The sequence below is a fragment of the Sebastes fasciatus genome, chromosome 14 (genome assembly GCF_043250625.1).
Source record: "Sebastes fasciatus isolate fSebFas1 chromosome 14, fSebFas1.pri, whole genome shotgun sequence".
Lineage (NCBI taxonomy): Eukaryota > Metazoa > Chordata > Actinopteri > Perciformes > Sebastidae > Sebastes > Sebastes fasciatus.
Window position 1 is genome coordinate 5,748,648 of NC_133808.1, and position 20,798 is coordinate 5,769,445.

Consider the following 20,798-nt stretch of genomic DNA (forward strand, 5'->3'; position numbering starts at 1 on the left):
AACAGTGCAGTGCAAAACAACTCAGTCGCCCAACGGTCAAATGGCTGATGTGGTTGAGTGACAGGGTGATCAATGTTTTCTACCTTCTTCTATCTATTTTCTATCGTGGGCTAAATTATCTTTTTCTACAAGTTCTTGCATATGGAAATGGGATTCCCTCATTCATTCTAAAATGTTGAAAGAAAAACTTGGAGTACATATTAGGCACTCGTACAGTAGGCAGTATTGGCCCCCTGTTCCTCTTCCCTGTCAACACCACAACATTCACCGACATACTAAAAGACGGCAGCGAATGTGGACATGTCCTACAGGCCAGGCCTACTTCTCTTGATTTCCAGATATCATTAAGTATATTCTACTAAAATGTGGAAATATTCAGCATTTAGAGTTAGTTAGAAAATGTTCATTCATGTTGTGCAGCATGTTTTGTTCATTCCTTTTTCGTCTTTCATTCATCTGCTGGTTTAGAGCAGTGGCTCCGTTTCTCACAGTTTCGGCAATGTCTGACACACATGTAGAGATTCATCCTCAGCAGGGAGGTCCAAGAGTGTTCATAGTGTCCCTGGTCAACGTGCAGGTCCACAGCTCAGAGATCTGTGTTTGTTAGGAACTCTGCAACAAAGCACCCACATTAACAGAGCACTGAACACCGTCACATCTCCCTCATGTGGTCAGATGTAGTACTCCATGTAGTCAGATGTAGTACTCCAGGTGGTCAGATGTAGTGAGATGTATTCATTCATGTAGTCAGATGCAGTACTCTTTAATATGGTCAGATATAGTGAGATGTATTCATTCATGTATTCAGATGTAGTACTCCTTCATGTAGTCAGATGTAGTACTCATTTGTGTAGTGAGATGTAGTACTCCTTCTAGTCACATGTCAAACTCTTTCATGTAGTCAGATGTAGTAGTACTCCTTCATGTAGTCAGATGTAGTAGTCCATGTAGTCGGATGTAGTACTCTTTCGTAAAATCAGATGTAGTACTCTTTAATGTAACCAGATGTAGTACTCCATGTAGTCAGATGTAGTACTCCATCATGTAGTCAGATGTAGTTTTCTTTAATGTAGCCAGATGTAGTACTCCTTCATGTAGTCAGATGTAGTACTCCTTCATGTAGTCAGATGTAGTACTCCTTCATGTTGTCCCTGTTGTGAAGGTGCAGCTCTGTCCTGTCTTCTGTCCTGTCCTCTGTCCTGTCCTCTGTCCTCTCCAGACTATGGCGGTGCTCCTTTTCCTTCATGCTGTTGTTGCTCCTCTGGGCCCGCCGCCGGTACAGGAGGCGAGTCACACCGGCTAGGATGCAGGCTGTGATGAACACCACCGCTGTCACAACACCTGAGGACAGAGAGGACACACACATTAGCAGGTGCCAGTCCAGTTACAAGTACAAATACTCTGTGTGGGTTCCAGATCAAATATAGCATATTTGTTTCAGTTAAACCAACTTCCAAACAATCCATTATTTATCCGATTCAGGGTCACGGCTGGAGCCGATCCCAGCTGACATTGGGTGAAGGCGGGGTACACCCTAGACAGGTCGCCAGACTATCACAGGGTTGACACATGGAGACAGACAACCATTCACGCTCACATTTAGACTCACAATTTAGAGTCAACAATGAACCTGCATGTCTTTGGACTGTGGGAGGAAACTGGAGAACCCGGAGAAAACCCACGCTAACACACTAACGAGGGGAGAACATGCAAACTCCACACAGAACACAAACTGGATTCAAACATGCGACCCTCTTGCTGTGAGGCGACACCACCTTGCACCACCGTGCAGCCCCTTTACCAAATTAAGTGACCAAAATATTATGGAAAACAAGTGCGCTTAGCTGTCGACCTTCTCTGAGCAGACTTATGCAAGACGCTGCTGGTTTAACATCGACACACCCTATACCACGCCTCTCCCACTGGGTTACACAACGAGTCACCAAGATACTGAACCGACGGCGACGCGGTCGAGGAAACCGACGTGCACCATATGAAAATGTCAGATGGCAGATGTTACGCTGTGTTCCGTGCCAGCACCAAAATAGAGCCCACAGTGTAAATAAGCTTGAGCTAAAAATTGCCAGAAATGGTAACAGACCAGAAGTAATTATTAAGATGGAGGCAGATTGGAGAGATTGACAAAAAATAACTGTTGGGACAAATATTCAAAAACCAAATAAATGAGCATAAAAGGAAAACAGACCTGCTATTACAGCCACATCATTTTGGGTATCACCGCCACGCTGCTCCTTATCTTTCTTTGTTGTTCCAGCTTGATCTGTCGAAACAGAAGTGAGAAATGAATTAACTTTGTATATGAGCAAATATACAGTGCTGTTTTCATTCTGTTAGCTCCACAACAGTGTAAAAGAATGAGGAACAGCAGAAAGTTGTCTGTTCAGTGTGATATCATTCCTGAATTATTCCCGAAATGTAGGCTAACGATGACACAGATATCGAACAAGTATAAATGTCTCAAAGCTGTGCAGCATCATGCAGACAAATTAATGTGGAGGCAGATTAAAGAATGAACGATAGATTTTAGTTTTGCTCCTTTGTTCGGGGATGAATCAACACATTCACACTCCCAACTCCTCAAATATCGACACTTGGTTAGTGGGCCTAAGCTTCAAACTATGACGCTCTAGGTTTCCCTCTAGCATCAGTTTTGGACATGTATTAGCTTGTTATATGAACAGTGTCTTCAAAATAAACTTGTGTTTTCACAGGAAGTTAGGTTGAGGCAACAAAACCACTTAGTTAGAGTTAGGAAACAGTCGTGGTTGACATTAACTTAACTGACTAATGACTCATGTGACTAACGACTGACCTGGACTCGGTAAACTGGTATTTCTATTAAATGTTGAACTGAGTTGCACCACTGGTGACCGGTAAATCCCGAAGTGACGTATTTTGTTGAACGGACTGAGCTGTATTGAACTGAAAACCTTATAAACTGAACTGATGAACTAGACTGTAGCGTGACAAAAGAATACCGAAAGATGAAAATAACAATGAAATAATTCCTTAATTCTTGGAACACAACAAGAGCACTCTGACTAGTCAAGTTTGTTCATTGAAGTACGGATTTGTTCATTGAAGTACGGGTCAAAGGTCCTGATGTCTGGTCTCTCCCAAAAGACTCAGAGAAGTGGTTTAGACACCAGTAAGACATTATGATCAGAATCAGAATAAAACTAATTCTGCCATTAAAACGTACATAAATTAATATGCTATATTTAACAAATCGTCTGAAAAGAACTGCAAATTGTGTACGGGTAGGGTCTTTCAAGCAGAATTGGAGAAACAAGAGAAGAAACAAAGGAGGTTTTATGGCCTCCTCCCTGGGTTTTACAATTATCTACACTCCTGAGATGTTGGACCCTGGCACACTAAAACACATGCAGCTGTGAATAAGTGACATTTAATACAAATTAACATGTATTTGAATTGATGTGGGCGGCTGTGGCTCAGAGGGTAGAGCAGGTTGTCCACCAATCGGAAGGTCGGTGGTTCGATCCCCGGCTGCTCCGGGTCACATGTCGATGTGTCCTTGAGCAAGACACTTAACCCTAAATTGCTCCCGGAGGCATAGCCATCGGTGTGTGAATGAGTATTTAGATTAAATCCTGATGGGCAAAGTTGGCACCTTAGTAACCTCTGCCATCAGTGTATGAATGTGTGTGTGAGTGGGTGAATACTGACATGTAGTGTAAAGCGCTTTGAGTGGTCGGAAGACTAGAAAAGCGCTATATAAGTCCAAGTCCATTTACCATTTACCATGTGTTATGCTTTGCCAATAATAGAAAGTTGTTGACATAACAAATTAAACCAAAGCAAGTTAAAATATTATAAGATGTAGATCAAAACCTTCCTTTTATATTAAGCACTTCGTAAGATCTTGCCAGCCTACATATAGATTATTACAATGCGTCCCTAGAGATCTTAAACAGAAATTCGGGTGCACACTAATGCCACAAGTAATCTTATATTTAGTTTTTGATTGGCTGAGTCTAGCTGCGTTTGACTGACAGCGTGGGTGTTACCTCGCAGATTGTTGGATGTGATGGAGTCTGCCAGTGCTCCACAATTTGACTGGACCAGTGGACCCCGGATGGTGACCAATGAGCTCCCTCGATTCAGCAGCGCTGCTTTCAGAGGAGCCACATGGTTGAACTGGACTGAGGAGAGGCAGCCAATGAAACCCTTCAAACCTGCTTGAACTACCTCTTCTTGGAAGTTGTCTCTGCCTGGATAGATGGATAGATGGATAGATGGATAGATGGATAGGATATAGGAAAGATAATATAGTACAATGCAGAGCCAAGCTGTGACCAACAGATTACATCTTACATTGTTTGATTTTCTGTCAGACAGGATGACACGGTAAATGGTACCATGATACAGTGTTGCATGTGTGACAGCTCTTCATCTGACAGCTCACTGTGTCTGCTTATACTATTCCTCCCTGCAATATTTTAAACTGATCCACTGACAAAATAGCGCCGGAAATGTGCATATTTTGCAGTGTAGGCCGATGTTATCGGACAGCAGCATCGCTAACAAAGCACTGCTAACCTCACTGCCAGATACAGTGCAAATCCTGGGTACGCTCATGCATACACACACAAATGAGCATATTGATCAGCCATCTAAAAAAGTTATCTACGCCTTTGGGAGAGGTATTGATACCGAACCTCGTCCGGGGACTAGTATTGAAACCCAGCCGAAGTGGAACAAAACAAAAGGTTTATTTGCACTACTTGGTCAGCAGATACGTTTTAAATATCACAGGGAGGAATAGTACAAACAGAAACAGCAACAGTGAGCTGCATGGTTACACTGTGTGACAGTCAAAAATGGCTTGGCATGTCAAGGCACGGCTGAAGTGGGCTCACGCAAAAAGGCTTTTCATGTACATGGTGTCGTCTACTTATTTGGAGTGCAGTGATCTCGGAGTACCGAGTGAAGAACGGAGAGGAAATGGTTGCAGGAAATGACACATTCTGTTGACTCAACCTTTTCTCAGGGAAAGCTTATAACATGATGAGATGACTTACTGATGACTTTGCCCAATGTCAAAGATCTGATTAGGATCAGGTCTGCATCAGATGACAGCGTGTACTTTCTGTGGACGTCCTGGTCGATCTGGGGGAGTGGACAGTAATCAAAGAAAAAGCTTGTTACAAGAGATCTGAAGACAGCAGCAGCAGCACATTGAGATACAAACCACAGCCACATCAGCCCTTAATTAGCTTTTAAGTGCTTCAGACGTTCCACTTCTGCACTTGCTAACTCAGATGCAGATTGGAGAATCAGTGCTGAACTGGAGATTTGTGATGCATAGAACCAAAGAGATCTTTACTTTTTTTTTATACGCTCGCCAAAAGGACCATCGTTTTTGTGAGCTCTCTAAATCCCTGTGGTGTTTTTTCTTGTTGATCTGCCAAGTCTGAAATGCCTGTGGTGGTAACATTTATAGATGACGTCTCTGCTGACTTCACTGCAGATTAAATGGAAATTGTATTTATTCATTTAATTAATTAGTCTGACATCTCACAATCACATTGCTCCTGTAGGGGTTTGGCTCACTGATACGACACTTGTTTGATGTTCATGTTTTGTGATAATGTGTTGTCACAGATTACTTAAATATAAATTTTAAACATTAAACATACTACAAATATATTAGCATTGTATGTCTTTTTTTATTTTTATTTTTTTATTGTGCAAGCAGTTATGTAATCTAAATTATTGTTGTAATTTTACTTTAAATTGTGTTGTTATTTTTTCATGACAAAGGTGCTAATCATAAATTGCTTTACTCAAATTCTTTTGATTGACAAGTATGCACAATTATGCAATTATATGCTCGTTAAATTTTCTACAACAAGCCCCACACTGTTGCAAAATAATCATCAAACTTGTGGTTTAGATTAATTATTCAACACAGTTTGACAGACAACAATGAGGAAAAATATCAGGATTGCCAAACTGTCAGGCAGTGTGTCAAGATGGGGAGATCCCTGTGTTAAAGGCCATGATTGTCACTATAAAGGGTGAAGAATAACCCAAAATCATGCACACTCATACACTCAAAGGCGTACCTGCCTGCTTAACTTGCACTCACCTAACATAGATAATCTAGTTAGGTGTATAAGCAGGTGTGGTGTTGAGTGAAGCTACAGCGGTCAGGAGCGCAGCACTATCGAGCAACGTGTGACTCTACACCTAACACGCGCGTCGTGTCTAGTGTGGCGTATCAGTGTATGAGGCGTGAAACGTTTCAGCACACTGACATAAAACGCCTCACTAGCCGAGCGCCTACTGAAGACACCTGAGAACTGACCAAACCTCTGAATGCACGCCAAAAATCGATATAGACTCACAATGGAGACACAGATGTTACACACATGTGATGTAAGTGTAGCGCTGGGGAGGGTGGTTTTTCAAATCAATGTGGTATGAGTATGGTGCGTTATTTGTGCCAGAGGACGAGATAACTTAGCTAACTGAGAGGAGAACTGACGTGTCTATTTTCGTTGGTGCCTCCCTCGATTTTGATGTGTTGATGTTGTTGTTGAAATACTCAAGTTTCGTAATTATGAGAAAAGAGCTCATAATTAAAGGTTAAGAAAAGGTTGTGGTGGTTATCAATCATCGCTATTTGAGAAGATAGAGGCATCATGGCTCTACCGGATTTAATTAGCCTATTAGATACTGATGTCACTGAATAATGTGGATGGTACAACATCTGCAGGCATCTAAAGTCCATGGGATTGTACAAGTGGAAATAGGTTTGACCTGCTCAATGTAGCTCTGTTCCTTCAGGAGCAGGCAAACCAGTACAGGGGGCTTCATGGATGCAAAGTCATGCATGTCAAATGCACCAATGGCTCTCACCCTATTCTGTGACCTCAATAGGGACTTCAGCTGTAACCTCGGAGTAAACATTCTTATCATACTTAATTGCATATTTCATTGCCAACATTTTTGTGTTTCTGTTACAATATCTGTGTCAACTATCTTGTGGTTAGGTTCTGTAGTAGAATATGTGCACAGTTAATAGCAAAGTGAAGAGCTCACAGCCTAGCCACATGAATGACTTCCATCGCTCACCTGCACATAGAGGTATTTGCCCTCGCGGTGGATTCTGATTCGGTGGAGTCGTCCATCTGCCAGGCTGCTGATTACGGGACTGAACACGTCTGGGTTCCTGTGTGTCTGCAGGTGATACCAGATCTGCAGACTTCCTACACTCAAAACCACACAAACAGCATGAGAAGATGCAGCTGGCCATGAAACAGACCTTGGAAATCCATATATGAATGCTCTGGATGGTTTAAGTCTGTGCTGGTAAATGTTGCTATCCAACCGCCACCTGACACAGGGTTGCTGCACAGTTTTTGAAATTAAATTCAATGCTTTTTAATACCTCAACAAAGAAAAAATGTTCACCCTCAGTGCTGCTGAATGAATGCATATGGGCTATATGTTTGAAATACAATAATGTTAAAGGTGCTAAATCTTTCTTCATTTCTTATGTATGGCAGTATTGTGTTCATGCATGCTGTTTGCTCGTGTTTAGTGTACTGTGAAATGTCAGATGTGTTGTGTACCGTTGTGAGCCAGGATGATAGAAATGTACTGCTGGCCAAAGGTGCTGACAGTCAGCAGCATGGCGGGGCTCTGGGAGGTAATGAAGCTGAAGGCCACGTGCTCTCTGGCCCTGCTGCTGCTTTCTCTGGAAACACCGGAGGCCTGCAAGCTTCTGTTCTGCATCACCGAGAAGGGCTCCTGGAAGGTAAAGGTCACCGAGGACTTTCTGTCGAAGGACATCGACACCTCTGTGCACACAAACGGGACAGGAGATAAATTATAGACAAACATAGCTCATTATTCATCATCACAGTGACACTCTAAAGTCCAGCTAGCCTCCCTTAGAGGTTGAAGTGTGTATTACACTCGGCAATAAGAGTTGAGTTTGACAGAACGTACAACATACTGATGATGTGCCTGTTCTTAGAAAAAAAAGTGCACTTTGCGCAAGAGGAAAGGTCATAGGGTCACTAAAATGTAAAGGATTGGAATCAGATTTTATGACTACTAGATTTTATACTATGTATTTGACTAGCCATTAGATTGGGACATTTCTTGTGTAGTGGACATTTTGGCCTAATCATAGTACTAAAGGAAAGGTCCTTTCTGTGATGTTGCAAATGGAGCTGCTGTGATGCAAAACTAATTTCAGACCTGTCTGACAATAAAGTATTATCGTATTATCGTATCTTATAGTACCATGACCGCCAAGATTGTATTGGCATGTTTCGGCATGGCAATTTAGTTCAGTAGTTGTTAGGATAGTGTCAGGTGGAACATCCTCTGAGGCACCCGACACTGTAACATCACCTCCTTTATTCTATCATCCATCTCTGTGACTGTCATGTCCTACTATTCACCTTCTCCCTTCATGGGCCACTTCGCTTTTACATGATTTATTTTGGCATCTAACTTCATGTCACAGCGTTCCCTCTTTATTTCTGTCACAGTACAGCGCTGCTCTGATTACACGTCTTGGCAGCCGTATTCTAATAGTTTCGATGCCCCTAATGTGATTTTTTTTGCGCCACTCCACAGCAGAGCACTAAAACAAGGCTACAGGCCACTTCTACAACGGTCACCGTTGCATCATTAACCAAGGACCTTAGTACAAACTGCCTGGTACTTGTGAGACCACATTGATCCTGGTGGTCTCCTGCTGTCATTTTTCAGAGAAGTTGTGTGCAGCTGAACCTTCGGGCGGGGCTGCCCAACAGAAACAACATGCAGTAGTCAATCAGTGATGCCTTCATTCCTTCAGGGTCAGAGCAGAGTCAACATCCATCTGAACAAACACTGTTCTGTGCTCATATTTTGGTCTTACACATTTGACGTGTAGGTAACAGCATGTTCTTCAAGATTAGAGCTGTGGATTTTATTTGAAGGTGATTGTTTGCATTGTATAATCTAAATTAACTATTATTAATTAGTCTCCTGGATGAAAGTTTGTTTGACACATCCATCACCCCGACCTGCTCCATATGCAGACTATCATTACAAAAGTATTTGTGATACATCAGAAAACAATGCAGTTTTGTTGGTAATTTTTGAAGAGAGAGCACTGCACCTTCTTTACAGGTGGGTCCTCCGTAGGCTGACTGCGAACAGTCGCAGGTGTAGCCGCCGCTCTTCTCGATACACCTCCCTCTGTTATGGCAGAGGCTGGAGCCGCTGCAGTAACCGGGACAACCGGAGCTCACCCCCGTCACCATCTTGGCCCTCTCCTCCAGGTCATAGGTCACACCGTTGACGGTCAGAGTCCTGATGCAGCCCAGGAAGCCTCTCTGCTGGGACGCTGTTCCTCCTGGGAACAACCATCACACACCGTTTACTGCACGGCACAGATTCTACCACGGCTTTTATCAAGGATGAGGAGGATTTAGCCTACTGCTTTTCATTCCACAGACCATTTCTGGAAGCACTCGCCTCATTAAAAGTCCGTTATGGACTAATGTGGATCAGGTTAAACTTCTGTATCATAATGTAGTCATTCCACACCGCTTTAATTTAATTTACAGGAAGTGAAAATTAACTTATGTGATTCTTTTTGTGTTAGTTTAATAGAGTTTAACATTCAGTATGTTTATATGCAGGTTACTCAGGGAAACCAGGTTACACAGGCAGGCTAATGGAAGAACGCAAACGCGTAGTAGCATGCGCTGTAGTAGCTGGTTACTGTACATCCCCATAGACATGCAGCAGGTCAGTAATCACATTTCTTCCCGTAATACACACCTGTATTAGCAGTAGATTTTTTGTTTTTTGGTGTGTGTGTGTGTCACATCACTGACTAATCTCATTTTATCTGAAATCCCTCTGTTCTCTGGTCACAAGCTGTCGTACCTACAAACAGCTGGCCGTTGAGGCGTAAGCGGCGATGCCCGTCAGCTGGAGCCTTCAGAGAGCGAAGAAGCTGGTCGACCTGCAACGACACCTCCTTTACGTTCCGTTCCGCCCTCACGTAGTGCCACTGTCTGTCGTTCAGGGGGAGGTGGGACTTCACAGCCAGGACTACTGGACCGTTTCCCACGTCAAAGGAGAAGGTCACCGCTGAAGGTGCTGGGAAGTCGCATAAACACACACACAGCAGCAGCAGGGTCAGATTGAATTTTGTGCTTGTTTCTTTATGTTCTACTATATCAGTGATATAATGCCGCTGGGCTTGATGACCTGTATGGATTTATGAGGGGGCTCGGCTGACAGCTTTTCAATATTTCACCAAGCGGCTGTTGCTGCAGGAATCTGTGGTGAAGAATTAAGGCTCCAAACACCCTGTGGAAAAGTCAGCTCTCCTTCCTACAGCTCTATTAATGACACGTAAAAGGTCATACAGCAGCAACTACAACTAAAATCCTACCTATATGATTCAAGGTATAGGTGTGGATGATCCGTGTCATATAAATACAAAATGTTGCATTCGCATATTTTGACAACACATCATTCTAGCAAAGAACACACACACCTACAGTATATGTTTCCTATATATTCAGGTTGTCTCCTAAGAATTGGCGTCCAGGCATAATTTAATGGATCTCTGTTTTGTCCACCTCAGCTCCTACGGTCGCTGATGCTCTCCTTAATGTCAGCCAGGCTCTATACTGCAAGCAGTGACAACTAGAGTGTGTTAATGTTAAAAAATGATTTGGTAGCACTGTTCTGACACCCGGGTTGGCAAAATACATGGATTTGCTGAACTTCGAACTATCAAAGATCCTCAAGAGGCTTTACCTTTTGTAAATAGGAATTTGTTCTTAAAGCTGAAGTAGGCGAGAATGGAGCAAATATGATTAAAAAAAGTTATTTTTATAAAACACTATATCGTGACAGTACATGAAACAGGTAACCTGGAAATAATCATGTGCGTCTGTGTCCTCCGGTGCTCCTAACGGCATCTGCAAGATTTCACAGACCGGAGGAAAACAAGCAGTCAGAGCTGATCTGAGGTCTGCTGTCCATCTGCTGTCTATGAGAGCTGGCTGTCAAACGAAGTCCGAACTCCGATCAAACGGTCAAACTAGGCAGCGCTGATCAAATATGAATCAATATTATGTTACTGTAATGCCTATTTCTCGGTTTAGCTGTAAAATGAGAAAGTTTGTGTCGCGGTAGCCATTGTGAATTCTCTTGAAGGAACGCCAAACTATCAGTCACATGACCGGAGCACAGCCAATAGGAACGCTCTCTCAATGAAATGACCTGTGATTGGTCAAAGTCTCCCGTCACGGGCTAGATTTTCTAAAGCCTGAAAACAGAGCCATGAGGAGGAGCAGAAGTCTAGTTATCTATCAGAACACTTGAATTACAATATGCTGAAAGGTTATTATGGAAGTTTTGCCCAATGATGCCAAAAACATACTGCATACTGCCACTTTAATTGCCTTGCCTGGTTAAATAAAGGTTTAAAAGATCAGTGTACAAAACATTGAGCTAACAGCTTCCCATGTTTAGCTGGTACAGACCGCTGCTTTCACCACTTGAAATGGAACGTTGCAGCGGTTGCTGCCGTAAAGTCTACTTTTTTGATGCCTATAATCATTGTTTTTGACACCGTCACAGGTGAGTTAATTCAATTACATTTAATTACATTCAATTACATGTACTGAGGACATTGTTAGTGGTGGCGTTGCACTGGACTGCTTTATATGCAGAGGTAGAGTTTGGACTCTTTGGTTATCTCACGATTCGATTCAGAATCCATTCTGTGAAAGCAAAAGAGGTTTTTGTGTGGTGCTGCTGATTACTGTTCACATGCCTCACGCTCTCCTCTGTCCTGTTTCATATCAGTTTTATTCCTCTTATTGGAGGGTGTCTGTTAAGCATTCACTCACAGCTGAGTTCCACTCGGATGAAGTCTCCATGGCCCAGGTTCTCCAGAAAGACTCCAGAGGGAGCGCTAGTCTTGAAGTAGAAGGAGATGTCAGAGGTGAGCTCAGCGTGCAGGGTGGAGAAGGGGAGGGAGGAGGACTCCTGGTAGAAGGACGCTGCGTTCCAGATGGACACTGAAAGACAAATCAAAGAAGAAGAGTACAGGAGCAGGCTTCATAGCAGGAGGCTGACAGCAAGGCAAAATCATCAACAAACACAGTATGTGACGAGGTGGGATGAGAACGTCTTGCAGCAGACATGACTTAAAGCTACAGTTGGTAACTTTAATAAAAATAGCTTTTTGTCATATTTGCTCAAACTGTCACTATATCCTGACAGTCCTGTGCTCCTAGCCTGAGAATCAAAGCCTCCATCTGCAGCCATAAGCCCAAACCAAAGAACGTATATCGCTAAGAAATTAAAGTCAATTGTTCGTTCAATTGCAGCGTCAGCTTCCAGGAGCAAAGCTACGCTTCCGCCATTTTGGACTGAAAGTGACTACCGGATGTGGGTAAAACGTCCGGCTACAAAGTGCCGTACATAAGTAAAACAAAATTATTTCTATTTTGTTGCCATAATTTTAATGTCTCTACCGAAATGGCCAGCGTTCAACAATAAAAAAATATTATAAATATGCATACTATTATAACTATTTACTTACTTACTTACTTACTAACTTACTTATTAAACTTTTTCCCTTTCCTTTTTTAAACTGCTTCCCAGAGGAGCATAAAGTGAGTGATGGACATAAATAGAAGTTAGTAAAATCCAGCACACAGATTTTGAGAGCAATCTCAATCTTTTTCATGTCAAGGAACTCCAAAATAGACCACAGACCATGGATGTATAAGAGGTTGTGTCCGGTGCTTTTGCCCTGCGTGTTAGTAAATAGACTACAGCTACATTAAATTCTGTTGATGTCATGCTTCTAGCACTACTAGCTACTGGCCGATAGCCGGTTGTTTGGGAACAGAGACGTTAATACATCCACCACGGTACAGGCTAACAGCATACAGCCCATGGGTGTATTACAAGATAATGAAAGTGATGAATTACAGCCAATATATCCATTATTACAGCCGCAGACAGCTAGCAGGAAGCTGGCAGAACGGGATGTGTCATATGAGCGTGCAGGGTGGTGCAGTCCCGTGGTTCTGATGCACGTTCATTATGCCGAGGGAAAATAACTCTGGATTTGTCTATTATTGAATTTTCCAACTTTTAGGACATAATGATTAAAATGAAGGCTAATTAAGTGTTCATACTGGGAAGTTGATTCACCTAAAAAAAAATTATTGGCTGAGTTACAGACGCCTCTTTCCCCATGTAAGTCTATGAGGAAAAGTATTTTTGGGCCCAATGGCATCACAGATAATAATTAAAATGACTCTCTGATTTACATACGTCTCTTTATACATCCATGGCTATGGACTTATTGGTGTTTTCAGTCCAAAATGGCGGCAGCGCTACCGCAGCGCCATCTAGCGGCCATTGTCAAAAAAAATCCTCAGAGTTTCGCCTCTTTGCTTCTATACTCTTTGCCCAAACTGGAGCTTCTACACGATCACCTACTGTCTCCATAACAACGCAGAGGGCCAATTTGGTAGACAGCCTCCGAGCCTGTTCTGTCGGTGTCTCCGATCACGATGTGGCTCACCGGCAGGTGGTCTTTGTAGGAGAGGACTCCCGTGTCATTAGCCCTGTGACAGAAAATAACAGAGTGCCGTCTCAGAGCCCAGATAAAGGAATGTAATCCTCTGCAGAGTAAACACATGAGAACAGAGTGATACATCACAATGCAGACAAGCGCCTGTGGAAAAATGCAAATTAAGTTCCCTAATGTAATATCTGAGAGAGGACTGGCTGAGGTAGAAGATTAATATACAGTATTCAAAGAGTTTCAGAGTGTAATACACCAAAACTGCTTGAAATCATGACTCGTTTGATCCTACTTTCAGTAATTTATGAACTGTAATTAATCATTTGAAAGCAAACGGTGGAAACAGGTTAAAATATTCTCTAATGTGATTCTGAGTGTTTAATCTCAAAGGGCTCCCACCCGGAGTAGCACACAGGTAATGTTTAGTTGGCCTAAATTCAACACTTCCTTTACAGATGCTTCACATTGAAAGCCTTCTAGAACCTCAAAGGGTATTTCCTGGTAGTTATTTGGCCTGAAACGTTGCAGAAATTGTTGATATAATTATGCACACATATATGTACACAATACATAAAATATACTGCAGTATACTGTACATATATTTAAACATTTTTAAATATATAAAATGTGCGTTGTTTTTTCATAATTCTGAGCAATAAGAATAATGTACCACACTCATGCATATTTTCCTAAAGTGGTCAGGTATGACCATTTTACAGATGTACTGAGAGTACTGTCATATCTGTGTTCCCAAAGCAAGGTGTAAACAAAGGTTCTGAGGGAAAGCAAAGACACAGTGGGTGGCCGTAGTGTGTCACTTCATTGTTTGCCAGACACCGTAAGACATAAAAAGAACAATAAGGAAGATGACCACAACACACTAAGCCCCCAGGAAGAGTGCCGGGCTTTAGAGACATAGCGGCCAAACAGTGGAATTACAACTTCCGGGTCCATCACATGATGCCATTGGGCACAAAAAGAGTTTTCCCCATAGACTTACATTGGGAAAGAGACGTCTGTAAAGCGATTTTGTTTTTAGGTAAATCAACTTCGCAGTATGAACGATTAAATAGCCCTTATTTAAATCATTAGGTCCTAAACGTTGTAAAATGCACTAATAGCGAAGGAGGAAATGTTAGTTCGCTTGCTCATGGGGCCCCACAGATGCAGAAGATCTGGGTAATTCTATACTCGGCAGTCAAACCATTTTTGCTTCATGTGCCACTGAGCAACTTTCATAGAACTGAACGGGGCCTCCAACGCTGTATCCAGTTCTCTTAATACATCCATGCAATAAACAAAAATGCAACAGCCACGGCAGAGTAAGAAAAGAATAATCCTTGGTCCAACAATAACACAAAGGAAAGAAGCAAAGCCTCGGAGAGCTGTCATTGCTGTTTGTGGCCGCAACTCAATATCCTAACATTAGGATGATGACTGCTACAAAGTCAACTAACGTTAGAGTTATCTTTCTTTAGAGGAGGCATAGGTAACACTAAGCTACACGCAGCGTAGTGGTGTCAGCGGCCTTGTCAGTGGGGTGTGGGTCGAGGACATACTGTATGTATGGTGGTGTCATGGTCTATGCCTTGTCCGTTCATGCGGTTTTATCTCTCGGACATGTCGGGCTCCTTTTCAGGGTCTGTGCTCGCTGGAACGATACAGAACTGGTGAAAAGGGTGAGGTGTGTCTGTCAGTTTTCTTGCACCTGACCCCCCTCTGTGCATAAGGCATCTACATGTTCCTGTGATCCTTGATGACTTGGGGAATGTGGAGTGCAGGGTGTCTACTCTGTTTTTGACCTCTGCAGGATTAGGTCATGACTTTACCCAAATCAGTCGCATACTATCTGGGTTGGCTAGGGCCCCCTACTTCTCCGCTGCGGCAGCCTACATTAGAAAGAATTAGGTGGGCTAATAATCCTTAGCTGTTTGGATTTGTATGGTTAGGTCGATGTGGTGTCACGGCAGGGCGTACATCCATCGGTCTTATGTGAGTTAAAACAAAGGTTACGATATTGTAACCCTAGTTCTATAAGCACAGGTGGAGCCCTCTACCAAGGAGGACCTGCTGCTCCTGCGCCGATAGCTGAAGAGGGCATGGGATACTGTGGTAATGCATATATTCGGTAGGCACATCCTGATTGGCTTACTACGTTTATGCAAATCTCAGCGGCAAATGCATGCTTGTGATTGGAGGAAGGTATTACCCATAGAGTCCAGTAGAGGGCTCCACCTGTGCTTATAAAATTAGGGTTATAATATCGTAACGTTCGTTACTGTTGTGTATATTGTCTTTGTTTTATGTACCATGTGTCTGTGTCGGCGTCACAGTTGCAGAAGTAGTTCATGTCGATGCAGTTCTCCTTCAGGCTGCAGGAGCACTGCTGGACTCCAGACAGGAAGCCTCCCCAGTAGCTACGCCGCTCTCCTCCCTGGTCCAACCACCAGGACAACGGGCGGCCGTCTGCAAACAAACATCACACAGTCGGAGAAGTAGGTCCTGGATTCACTGTAATAACACCAGAGCACATGCAGCAAAGACCTGAAAATGACTGTGGGGCATATCTATACAAGACTAGGTGGAAAACCAGTATATGGCTGGACCGTGTATCGTCAATGTGCTAAATTGTGGCCAAATTGTAACAGGAATAGTCAGTGGTGATGTCTATAATGTGAAGTCCTAGATATTAAATGTTCATCTTCAATTTTCTGTAGTGGCCCCAGTAATATTTAAATGTACTGTATAATGTATATAATATAATGTGTATAATATCACATGAAATTGTTTTGCTACATTTGAGTCATATAATTGCGGACTGTCTGCGCTGTGATGTGTGCACAGTGTTTCTTGTGGAACAAGAGGTTTGTTGCAGGAGCCTGTATGGAGGTAGAACAGTGACAGTCATTTTTGGTATCGAAAATCAAATTTGACATTGAAAAAGGAAACACTGGCACAGAAAAAAGTTCCGCTGAAAAATAAAAAACACCGGCAGGCTCCGGTACCGTAACTGCATGAATAGAAACACATCAAAATCGAAATGGCGGTTGGCTTGACCGCAGTAAGCCTCTGGTGTTGCCGTACATCTTACCAGAAAAGTACAGACCTGTGAATAATCATCCTATCAATTAACTTTGTATTACTAAAATGTATCAAAGAATTTAACAGGTATTTATTACATGCTTATTGGGAAATAGCGTAATGTGATTATTAAATAATGTTGGGGTCATTTTCAATACATTTTGGGATAAATGCTGGGCAAATTTGGAGGTAATTTCAGAGAGATTTCAGATACGTAACTTGGTAATTATCACCTACTTACCATGACATTTGCAGACCTGTAAGCCGGGTTCTTTTTGAGCTCAGGTGAATAAACACTGCTGTATTTCCCTCATAAATTAGCAGGATTACCGAAATGAACATGATCATGTCAAATAGGTCATTAGGAAAGGCTGCTGAGTGTGTAGGAAACGGGGGTTTGTTTGTGTTCACACGGTCGGCAGAGCGATTGACAGCCTTTGACATCTTTCCACAGAAGAAGTCTGTGCTCAGACAACAAAGGCAACCACTGAGCAAATTAGGGCAGCAGCAGACAGATCCATACAGCTTGTTCTCTCTCTTTGATCTGCTGTGATAATGGACTTGTTTGTTTGCGTTCACAAGGCACCGAGGGAATGGTGGAAATTCAGGACTTCATGAATGTTTCATGATTTGGGAGCAAATGTGTGATGTTCGGGACAGCAAAGGCTCCCAGAGCAATTCAAGATGAATTTACACAGACAGGATTGGAGATTGACTTTCAAGTTATTGTAAGAACACGGCGAGAATAACAATGCAGGAGGTAGAGTGTGAGTTGTGGTTCATGAGGTCAGAATGGGGTTTCCTCAGTGTAACACAAAAGGGATGGAGGAGGAGAGAGGGAAACATTTAGAGAATTATTTTTTTCCTTTCTTTTTACCTTTGGTGTTGAAGAGGCGGGACTTCCTGCAGTTGTAAACCACTTCCTGTTGGCACTGCTCCGACCCCGTTATGATGGTGCGCAGTTGTTCGGCCGAGGCGCTGTAGTTTAACGACATGATGTGAGGCTTTTGCAGAGACGAGCCCTGGACTCTGACTGGAGCTGTGATGTTATGGGTCAGTACTGTCCACACCCTCTCCTCTAAATACACACACACACACACACACACACACACAAATAAAACGTAACATAAAGATAAAGTACAATTCATTGAGCTTTACAAAACACATTGAGGTCACACAAATGAAGTTCCAAACTGTCAGGAATTGTTGTCAGGAAGCATGTCGAATGACGTATGTAATGATTTCTTCTGGATAGTGAAGTGTCAGCGCTGTAGATCGATGCAGTGTGATCTGTGAGAGACTTGACTCTTAGCTCTCAAGCTCTGGTCCCGGCGGAACTCTGAGAGAGTAAAGGTGACAACATGCATGGTAGAGTCCGGTGAACTCACCTGTCATGTTGCAGTAGACCTGTGCGGGCCCCAGGGGGCCGCTCCCATCGGGATCGATGGAGTAGAAGCCAGAGGAGCTGCCAATCAGCTTGTAGGCCTCACAGGATGACTCATAGATGGCTGGAAGGAGCACACAGTTTGTTTCTTCAGGAAAAGTATTTCTGGATGTTAGATATTTATGACTAAATAAGCAAGATCCGGGAGTATAGATAGATACTTTATTCCCCGGGGAGGAAATTGTATGTTACTTGGTGACACACATCATGATTTCTGTGAGATCGACAATCACTGTCTACTCTTTCTCCCTCTTTGAGTTTCTGTTTTAATATCTTCACTCTTATAATCTTCACTCCTTCACATATCTACTGTGCAGCAGAATGCAGGTCCTTTTCCTATCGTTCTCCCTTCCTCTAGAATAATCTACCTGCTGACATCAGACTGTATATTGACTATATATTGACATCACATCAGCAACATTACTACACTTTTAATGTTCGTATCTGTAGAATATGTCACTGACATGAAAAAAAGTAAAGATTTATTTTTAAATCAACATTTCCTGCTTCCCTTTCAAGATAAAAGCCCTGAAGCATTTGTTTTTCTGTGGACAGAATTCCTTCATTTGTTAAAACAAGGCTTTTATTCTGTTGTAGGGCATGCAGTGATTTGCAGAGCTCCATGAATGAATAAAGAACGGGGTTTTAATTGTGAATTATTACTATTATTTACAAATGAGCACACGCTTCTTAACCTTTTCTAAAATAAATATAAATGACATGTATAATGAAATGAAATGGCCATTACGAAAGGCAAACTATGTGTAAAGAAAGGGCTGGCAGCAGCAGAAAAGCTGCCGTTGTGGACGACACACGCGTGAAACACGCATTTATTATAAATATAATATATAATAATTCAATATAATATAACAAAATAATATTCTCTCTCTCCTCTCTTTCCCCCTAGAAAATAAAAGTAATGTGTAGAAATAATAACTATTGCAAAACCAACCATGTTTTTTCTTTTCTTCTGACCCAATATTTGCAATATACTGTATAAGGCAAACCAAATTGGACAAAGCACAACTGTGAAGTTGGAAAAAAGAGGAGCCTACTTTTAATTCAGGGGGTGTGTTTTTTCTGTCACGTTCCGTCTGACATGCAAGGACAGCTGCATCTGCCTGCATATAAACAGGTAATCAGCATTCTGGGGGCACAGGAAGTTCAACCAGAATCCTACAGACAGCTCTGCTGAATATAAAGGTGATGTCAAGAGTTGACACCAAGAAGGAAAAACTCCAACATGCAAGTGTGAGTCTGGAGATATTTATTTTTGTTGTTCTGGACTACAACCACATTTACTGTAGTTGTGTGCACGAGGTTTCCTGTGCAACATGGGATTATTACTGATTATATTTCAGCTGCGCTCACTTTCAGTTACTTTAATCTCAAAATAAAGTGGTTTAGATCATCTAGATAAACTGTTGTTTCATTTCCAACCTGTCTAATCGTTTTAGTGGCCCCCCTGTTCCCAGAGCTCTGCTGTTAACATGGTGAGTACAAGGTTATCATTACTGATAGAAACAAAGGAATTGAAAGTCAGAAAGTATTGAGAGATCGTCTAACACATTGTTGGCTCTGGTATTTTCATGGGATTTGTTGCAAATAAGAAAAAAGAACACAGAATATCACCAGACTTATCATTTTAAGTAAAAGAAATCAGGCAGTTCAGTAAGAATATTGCTAATAAAAGTAAACTTGTTTCAAATATTTTCTAAAATCAGTTTTCCTTTACTATACTTTTCTGTTCTAGGATACAAACCCTTATTTCTGTAAAATTCTTGAAAAAAAGTTGATAAATAGAGAGAAAAGGTTGACATATTTACACTTTACTTAAAGGAAATATGTTTTTTAGAATTTAAACAAAAATTGCTGGATAAAAATAATTTTACAGTCTGTCCCTTCGTATCAAATTAAATTGTTTTTATCGGTCATTCTCCTTTTTTATCCCTTTTGAGTTTGTTATGAGTATAATTAATAGTTATGAGTATAAGTTTCTCACTGAAACAATAGAAAACATGAAGTCAAAGAAAGTGAGACAAAGTGACTCACAGTTGTGACAGGTGGCTCCAGAGTAGCTGGTCCCGGAACAGTCGCAGGAGAAGGAGCTCCAGGACTGCCAACACCGACCTCCATGTTCACACAGGTTAGGAAGACACCTGCAACGTAGGACATAAGTGTTACTTTTAATAAATTTGACCTGTTTATCCATCTCCATAGTACAGTAGTTAGGTTAATGTAAGCAAGCTGGCTCAAAGATGGATTTTTACTGAAACAAATAGAATAAATATTTGGATTTATACAGTATTTTACACACAAGGTCAAGGGCCGTCCTGCCTTGGATGCCTACAATGTAGGTTTTTATAGTTTAAAGTTTTTATAGTTCAGGGTCATGGTTGATATTGTAACAAGTGGTTAATGTTGTGTTTAACATTATGAAAGCCACGTTTAACATTGTAACACATGGTTAACGTGAAAAGGTCGCGGTTAACGTTGTAACGCGTGGTTAATGTTGTGAAACGGTTGCGGTTTAGTTTGTGTTGTGGTTAACGTTGGGAAACGGTAGTGGTTAACGTTGGGAAATGGTTGCCTTTAACATTGTAACAAGTGGTTAACATTGTGAAACAGTTGTGGGTACATTTAGGC

General features: G+C 41.9%; 1 protein-coding gene across 4 annotated transcripts in view; it reads right to left on the reverse strand.

Annotated features, from left to right (window-relative positions):
* Window positions 1-1,079: 1,079 nt before the first annotated feature.
* The window catches only part of LOC141782187 (contactin-associated protein-like 5), a 64,061-nt gene continuing 44,342 nt past the window's right edge, over window positions 1,080-20,798 (reverse strand). For 3 of the 4 annotated variants that reach the window (XM_074658251.1, XM_074658254.1, XM_074658252.1), the window contains 14 exons: window positions 20,205-20,311; window positions 18,097-18,216; window positions 17,586-17,786; window positions 15,937-16,093; window positions 13,540-13,667; window positions 11,931-12,101; window positions 9,946-10,161; window positions 9,170-9,406; window positions 7,623-7,850; window positions 7,123-7,256; window positions 5,064-5,151; window positions 4,050-4,253; window positions 2,207-2,281; window positions 1,119-1,341 (listed from right to left, as the gene is read on the reverse strand). In XM_074658251.1, the coding sequence (XP_074514352.1) occupies window positions 1,124-1,341; window positions 2,207-2,281; window positions 4,050-4,253; window positions 5,064-5,151; window positions 7,123-7,256; window positions 7,623-7,850; window positions 9,170-9,406; window positions 9,946-10,161; window positions 11,931-12,101; window positions 13,540-13,667; window positions 15,937-16,093; window positions 17,586-17,786; window positions 18,097-18,216; window positions 20,205-20,311 (2,284 nt within the window). In that variant the 3' untranslated portion in view covers window positions 1,119-1,123. Of the gene's footprint in view, window positions 1,342-2,206; window positions 2,282-4,049; window positions 4,254-5,063; window positions 5,152-7,122; window positions 7,257-7,622; window positions 7,851-9,169; window positions 9,407-9,945; window positions 10,162-11,930; window positions 12,102-13,539; window positions 13,668-15,936; window positions 16,094-17,585; window positions 17,787-18,096; window positions 18,217-20,204; window positions 20,312-20,798 lie in introns of all 4 variants that reach the window. The other variant, XM_074658250.1, reaches the window with a different exon arrangement.